Raw genomic sequence first — 7,660 nt, 5'->3', positions numbered from 1 at the left:
ATGTTTGATGTTTGTGGGGGCTTCCAAAACCAATTGGAGCCGTCGCTGTGACCAGGACAGTGCTTAACCAAAAAATTGGGATTTCAAGGAAGGTGGCAGGGGAGATCCTTTACGCTGGTTGTGGTCACCTGTTGCAGCTCCGCTGCCACCATCAGATGCCTGATTCCAGTTCCTCAAACCTGTAATTCCTCCTGATTCTGGTGGGAGCTGCCCAAATTTGGCTTTTCTTGGGATTTTGGCTGCTGGAAGCCAAAGCCATGCTACTGGGCCACCTGTCCCCCGCTGTTGCTGGGGCACTGGGCTTCCTGAGGGATGCGTCCATCAAATCCTTTGGCTTCCTCTCAGCACTGTGATGAGGATTGGCTTTTCTCCGGAGGACAGAAAGAGGATTATTAGCTAGGATTAGGCTGATAATTTCCCAGGTTGTTAGCTTGTGAGGGCAGAGGGGAGGTTGGAAACGAAGGTGCTTCTTAGTATTTCCTGTTGCTAACCGATCTCCAAAGCAGTGGTGGACTTCCACTTTGTTCTTCCAGCATCTCGCAAGCTCCAGCTGCTGAAAAATCAGTTTTAAAACCCAGGTGAAGGGAAAACATTCCTGCCTGGTGCTCACAAATCAAGTAGGGAGTCTCTCAGTCTCCAGTCCCGTTTGTTTATCTGTCTTTATCTTAAAAATATTAACGGTCACCTTAAGTTTACAAATGAATCCTTAGCTGTTCTATCAGAAAAATGCACATGGCAAAATTATCATTTTATATGACAACGATGAGAGGTTAGCCAGCCAGGCTGCGACAACCATGTGCGAGAGGGGCTTTGAGAACTTGTTCATGTTATCTGGAGGTAAGAGGGGACGGGCATGAGATTCCCTGAGATCTCGGGTGGGTAGAGAGAGAGGGTTTTGTGAGCTGGAGGTTGGAAAGATCTGGATGTTCAGCTCTGTTGAGTATTTTATTTGTATCTGGTAAAATCACCGATCCCACCTTAGCTGGTGGTCACCGGTAACGTGTGATCTGTGTGTCTGCAGGTCTGAAGGTCCTTGCACAGAAGATCCCAGAGGGTCTGATCACCGGCTCGCTCCCCGCGTCCTGCCACATGGCAGCTCCCACGGGATCTGCCCGAAAAAAGACCTCTCCCAGAGTGCCACCCGCATGTGCTGAGAATAAATGGAGATTTTCCGCAGATGATCTACAAAAGATAAAGTACTACCTGGAAGAGGAGCACATTCCTTCAGACACTGCCAGTAAGACTCCAGGAGAAATGCTGAAGCCACTTTCTGGAGCTCTTGAGCCTGCCCTGCAGCAGTTCTCTACTTTATTCTTTCCATGAGACTGCTGGGAGAGGGAGAAATTTTTTCCAAACTGCTTGAGAAGATCCACCAAAACCTGCTCTGTGCTGATCCCAGAGAACTTAAATCTTATATAGCTTCACGATGGCAAAATCCTGGGCTTGCTGAGGGCAGGCATATACCGTTCTGCCCACGATATTTAAATTTCTTTAGGTTTTCCTGGTGATTAGTAAATTTCTTTCAAATTTTTAGGCTTGCACAGATAGATAGAGACTGCCTAGAGCCCCCCACTGAATGATTTTTGGATCTATATGTTTACAGCGAGAGCTGGAGACCTGGCAACAGATCACTTCCATGTCCTTGTGCTCTGCCACGCACACATCTTCTGATTTTTTTTTAAATTTTTTTTTTCTCCCCCAGGCCGTCTTAACCGTGGTTTTTCCGGCCGCGATTCCAAGGCAACAGCCGTGAAGAGCAGCCCCAGTCTCCCCAGTACCGCTGGCACCGTGGGATCCATCACCTCTCGCTCGCTTAGCAGGAGCAGCCTCCAGAACAGGCCGTGGAAATAAGCAGCGGATCTCTTCCTCCGCTGAATAAACGAATATCCAGGTTCTGGGAACGCTGAGCAGTGCAGCCCGTTTGTCGTTTTAGGAATCCGCAGGAAAAAAAAAAAAAAAAGCAGCGGTGGTGTATAAATGGCAGCTCGGGTAAGGCTGGGGGAGCCGGAACGGTTGGTGTTTCGTAGGATCAGGAACAGTATTGCTTTGGCAAGGCTGACTTTTAGGTGCAGGATCAGGACAGAGTTGATAAAAGTGATTTTGTAGTGGAGGGAGGAAACTGGTAGTAAAGCCTGACCAGTAGAAACGGTTTCTGTGAAGCTTGTAGTTGGGACAAATGAATTTGTGTCTGTAACACTCTCCCTGTGCTGTGCCCGGAGCCGCAGACCGTGCCGACAGAACGCGTGCGAAGGTAAATGGGCCAGAAGTCACCCGTGAGCAAAACCTTTGGTGTTTTGTAGCAGAGATACAGACATTCAGCATCTTGCCAAAATATTGGAGAGAGGATTCCTTAAGGGTTTTTTTTAAAAAAAATATGTTAATGAACAGAAGTATTTGTAATAAAGATGGTTTTGGAAATAATGCCCAACGTGGCGCTGTAACGACAGCTGTGTTTGCTCATGGACAGTTTGTGAAACAATTCTGTGGTTTTAAAGGTGAGCTGGAGGAGAAAATAACTTTTTTTTTTTTTTTTCCCCTCTCATCTCCCTTGTTGTCTAGAAGGTTTGGCTTCTAGCTGTGCTTTTTCCTCTTTGTTCCTTGCTGTGGTTACAGAGAGCGACTGTGTCATGGTTTTTGTTCTAAATGAGATTCAACGAGAGAGTAAGGCTGCCAGATGTGCTGAGCAGGGCTTGAGCTGCCGTGTTTTAGGGCAAAATCATCTGCTGTGCTCCTCTTCTTGGCGTGCAGGCGGAGTATCCCCGTAGTTCCCCTGGTTTTGCTCCTTTTCCCATTTGCCAGAGCAGCTTCCTGGTCACTGGAGCTGCAGAAGACTACGAGGAGGAGCCCATCAAGTCGAGGTTAGGAGCCAGAATGTCGTTTTGCGTCGTAAAATGGTACTTGAAGGCAAACTGAATTCTTCAGCGGAGCAGCAAGGAGCTCTGCAGTTCCTGATAGAGGCTGGAAATGGATTCCCGACGCTGGAAATTTATTCCCAGCTACGCCCTTGCCGGTGTTTTTTGAAGCAGCTTCTTTAGGGTGGCAGAAGGGGGAATTTTCTTCTCACCAGGGTCCCTAAAACCTCGCAGGGACCGTGGATGTGATGACTGAACAGGGTGGGGAGATTTAATTGAAAATGAGCATCACGGCTTCCATCGAATCAGTGCTTCCACCGTACCAGTGTTGGCTGGGTGACCGAGAAATCATCTGAAACTACCCATAGACCAGGCAGAGTTGCCAGCTGGAGACATCGCAGGTGGTTACGGAGAGATCCTGCTCTCTAGCCTTCACCTACGGTATTGCTCAGCTTGGGCTTGCGGGGTTTTTTTGGCGTGGCTTTGGGGGTTTCACTTGGGTTTTTCCCCCCTTTTTGAAGTAGACAATCTCTACCAGACCCCAAAATTCACCCGTGGTGCGGATCATCAGGGGATAATTCCGGTAAAAGGGCAAGGTGAGAGAAATTGCACCTGATTCCCAGTTTGCCAGTTTAGGACTCAACACCTCTGAGCACATTTGTTGTGTTTATTGTGTCGTCGTGAGTCTTAAATCAGAGGAGTGCAGTGACAGGGGCTCCAGTCTCTGATCAGAGCCATAACCTCAACCTCTGGTGCTCCATTGGGATCCTCCAGAGGGAAAATAAGGGGACAAATCAAGGGGCGTAGGGCAGAGGCAGCATTTCAGATGGACTGAAGAATGCCCCTGGGTGTTCGAATATTTTTATCCAGAACAAAATCTGGTCGCAGGGAGGTAGCTTCAAGCTCCCAGCTTCCCAAAGAAGCCCTTGGACACTTGAAAATTGTCCAAAGCAGCTCTGACTTGTACAAACTGTTCTTCCGACCCATCCGCTAAGGATCCCGCGTGTCCTGGGATCCACAGGGAGCGTGTCCGTGTCCATGCGGACTATAAGAGTTGGGCTGGGGTATGAAGATTAAAAAAATTCTTTCAGCCCAGCCTTAGGAAGCCGGTTGTATCTCACCGTCTCACGAACTGCTCTGCTTTCTTACCTCCCTTCTTGTTCCCGCTTCTGGAAGGCTTTTTGTTGGTTTAGTTGTAGGTGTTTTTATCCTGAATGAAGTAGTTCATCCTCCTAGGTCAGAGCGGTTGGCTTGCTGTGGACCAGCAGCTTCAATTCTTGAGAGAAAAGTGGGTTTTAAAGAGTTTGAGCCCAAAGCAGGAGCCACAGGGATTTGCTTCTTGTCTGCACTCTTCACTCGCCACCTTTGGGATGCTGACTTACCTCTTGGGATGATCAATTAAAAAAAAAAAAAAAATAAAAGCTAAATAAACCTTTCAAAGGAGTTGGGTATTGAAGCATCATGGAAATCCCACATTTTCCTTTGAACATTGGGGTTTAACGTGGCTCAAGTCTGATCTTGATGTCCTGAGTCAGCATCCTCTACACCACTTCTATTTTTTTTTATGTCGTCGTGAAATAAAAATGTTGAACGAAGCAGCATCTCCTGCACAATTCAGTTGGTGCTTGAAAAATGATCCAACTCGATGGATTTATGTGGATGTGCACAGGAGAGGGGAGAGCTGAGAGAACCATTTATTCTCTGCTTGAAAAACAGTCCCACCGGTGCGCGAGGTGGAGGAATTTCAGCTCCGTGAGCACATCGAAGTGTTCTTACGGTTGTAAAAAAAAATATAAAACAGATGGACAGAACTAATCTGAGCTGTTTGAGATCCTCCAACAGGGCTTCAAAGGAAGAACTCAATGTATATTCCCATCATCTTGATGGATTTACATGTTTTTGGACTCTTGACGTGGTGGTGTTTGGAGGATGGAGTCAAACTATATAGTCTGGGCGTTTTAATTGTCTAATTTAATAAAAAATAAATTACACCCTATGGCCGAGTGGGTTTTTTTTTTTCAGTTTGAGCTTTGACAGTTACTGGAAAGCACAGAGCGGCACTGGCAGAAGCTGGGAGCTTGGCTCCCACTCCGCTCAAGTTTGCAGCAGGTGAGGAGGGACCTTTTTTTGGTGTTCAACGACAAAAATAACACAGAATAAATCAACGCTAACCCCAGTTCCTCGCCTCCCTGGGAGGGCTGGGGAAGGTGGGCTCCCCTCCTGTGGCATCGGAGATCTCTGCTTGCCCAGTCGGTATCAGACTGAACCTCTTCCCCTTCCATCCCCTGCTCCATCAGAAGGAAAACAAGAATTTTTTCTTTTGCATCCCACTTTTTTCATTCCTTTTTAATCCCCTTTTCGGGCCACGGGGCCAGCCCGTGCTGTTGGCTGCCGCCACATGCACCCATGGAAGCGCCGAGTCAGCCTCAAAAAAAACCTTTTCGCCACGATTTGGAAAAAGGAAAAACAACCAAAATAATTTCTCATCCTTCTTTACATTTATTTATTGTGTTCTTTTCCCTCCCCACAGCTAATTCAACCCCACTCCCGGTCAGTACGGATGGTCCCGCGCGTGCTCCATGATGACCTTCAGCGCCAGCCACGTCTCCTCGGCAGTGGGGATGATCTGCTTGGCGGGGAGCAGGAACCCGTAGCGCCCCGTGTCCCGCAGCTCAAAGGTGAAGGAGTATTTAATGCCCTGATTGTACGTCCAGTCGACGGTTGAGCCGCTGGCGGGATCTGAGCAGGGAAAAAACCACGAAGGATGCAAAACGTTAAGTCGTTCTGCATCGTGAAGGTGTTTCACGGGAACTTTTTAGTGTGAGTGATGATTTTGGTTCATTTGAGGGGGACCATTGCTCCCAGTTACTTACAGATGGTCTTGTAGATGCTGCCATACTGGAATTTGGTGCCGTAGAGAGAAGACAGAGCTGCCACCGCCCTCCCGGAAAGCTCGTGCTGGGAACACACACAGAAGAGAGAAAAATGAGCCAGAGATGGGGAAAGCCTGCGAGATACAGCCTGCAGGAAAGGTTGGGGTTTTTTTTTCAGAAAGGATGCCAAAGCTCAGGAGCCTTGGCCTTGGGGAGTCCCCAGGGGATTTTTCCCAGCTTGACAATGCCTCCTCCATGGTGGATGATGGAGGTTGGTCCTCCTTGGAGGAGGAGAGCAGCCTTGCACCATCCCACCCCTCTTCACCCCTCCACGTCAGCCCTACCAGTTCCGCTTGGTCGGGCACTGGGGTGCTGGTGTAGCCATAGGGGTAGAGCAGGAGCTGGGAGTAGCTGTGGATGGAGATGAAAGCCTTGATGTTGCCGTGGTTGTTCACAAAGTCCACGATGGCCTTCACCTCGGGTTCTGAGTTGGCATAGGGTCCATGATACGTGTCCGAGCAGGAGCTGCTGCTTGACCCACTCCCTGTGGTGACATGAAAACACGGTGTTGGGTGTTTGGTGGCAGTTGAGTGGCTCAGAGAGGCACAAAGGTGAAGAGCCTTTTCCATTTCCAAGGTCCAAGAGCTTTTCCCACCCATCAGCTGCTCAGTGGCCACTGAGAACCACTCTTGGGGCTTTTTCTAGATGTTTGTATGATGGCTTTCATCAGTGGTCCCCACTGTGCTGATCACTAGGGGACACCAAAGCCCTGGTAGAACCCAAACCCATGTCTCTGCCACGGAGACCAAATCCCATCTCTTCCTCAGGCAACACCAAAGCCCTGGTAGAACCCAAATCCATGTCTCTGCCACGGAGACCAAATCCTATCTCTTCCCCAGGGGACACCAGTGGATCTTTCTGAGCCACAACTGGCCTCAGAGTCTTACTGGGAGGGTAGAAACCCCCCCCGCAGGGTCAAGGGGAGACATCTGACCTCCAAAACCTGCGTCCCAGTTGCGGTTGGGGTCCACACCGACGCAAAGGGAGCCCGAGCGCTTGGACCTGGTCTTCCGCCACATGCGATTCTGGAAGGACAGAGTTGGCTCAGCTGGTGGCCAGGGCTGGAGCTCCACCAGCCTCAAGCTGGGGGGACTGATGGGTCATGGTGGTCCCCTTCCAACCCCATGGAAATGTAGACAAGGAGGATTTGAGCTTTCAGGAGCCTCCATGTACCCCATCCCGTGTGGCTGTGGGAGTGGGGAGAGGGAAGCCAGGTCCATACCTGGCTTTGGGTGTAGGCAAAGCCATCGGGGTTGGTGACGATCTCCAGGAAGATGTCCATCTCATCCAGGATGGAGGACAGACCTTCATCGTTCTCATGATCCAGGACAATCTAGAGAAGATGGTGGTTTGGGGCTCCATCCCCTCCATGGGGTCGGCCACCTAGCATCCACCGTGGCTGCAGGACTGTGTGGCCCTTTGGGGACATCAGCCACGTCCAGGAGGTGCCCATACCTTCCTGGCGAACCAGACGCCACTGGCTTGCGTCACCCATTCACGGGAGTGGATTCCAGTGTCAATCCAGATGGCCGGGCGATTTGTCCCCCCTCTGCTGAACTGGAAGAGCAGAGAGGTGGGGGTTGCCTTTGTCCCCAGCCCCGCTCCCCGCTCCGGACCCCTGTGAACCCCAAATCCTCACCTTGAGCACGTAGAGGGGCCGGTTCTCCGTCGAGCGGCCGATCTCCAGCTTGCTGACCAGGTTGGGGTTCTCGGCCACCAGCAGGTCCATGAAGTCATAGATCTGGGGGAGAGGGATGGGGGGAGTCACGCCTGGCTCATGTGGTGCAAAGGTTTTTGCATGATGCCATTTTTCCCCCCAAAAAATGCCCCAAATCTTGGACTTTCTCACCTCGTCCAGGGTGTGGTAGGCGGCGT

General features: G+C 50.2%; 2 protein-coding genes across 2 annotated transcripts in view; one reads left to right on the top strand and one right to left on the bottom strand.

Moving 5' to 3' along the window:
• CEP41 (centrosomal protein 41kDa) overlaps positions 1 to 1,851 on the top strand; it is a gene marked incomplete at its 5' end in the record, with an annotated part of 11,101 nt that extends 9,250 nt beyond the window's left edge. The window contains 3 exons of the mRNA XM_010082374.1: positions 723 to 837; positions 1,022 to 1,237; positions 1,703 to 1,851. Of these exons, the coding sequence (XP_010080676.1) occupies positions 723 to 837; positions 1,022 to 1,237; positions 1,703 to 1,851 (480 nt within the window). The remainder of the gene's footprint in view (positions 1 to 722; positions 838 to 1,021; positions 1,238 to 1,702) is intronic.
• A 3,552-nt stretch (positions 1,852 to 5,403) lies between these two features.
• Positions 5,404 to 7,655, bottom strand: LOC104468302 (carboxypeptidase A1-like; the record flags this gene model as incomplete). Its single annotated transcript, XM_010082373.1, has 8 exons — positions 5,404 to 5,591; positions 5,726 to 5,810; positions 6,070 to 6,269; positions 6,720 to 6,810; positions 7,008 to 7,118; positions 7,241 to 7,342; positions 7,425 to 7,526; positions 7,635 to 7,655. Coding segments are annotated over 8 exons (900 nt in total), but the record flags the coding sequence as incomplete, so codon positions are not given.
• Between the last annotated feature and the right edge of the window lie 5 nt (positions 7,656 to 7,660).

The sequence above is a fragment of the Pterocles gutturalis genome, unplaced genomic scaffold (assembly GCF_000699245.1).
Source record: "Pterocles gutturalis isolate BGI_N339 unplaced genomic scaffold, ASM69924v1 scaffold27089, whole genome shotgun sequence".
Classification (NCBI taxonomy): Eukaryota; Metazoa; Chordata; class Aves; order Pterocliformes; family Pteroclidae; genus Pterocles; species Pterocles gutturalis.
This window is presented reverse-complemented; position numbering and strand designations above follow the sequence as displayed.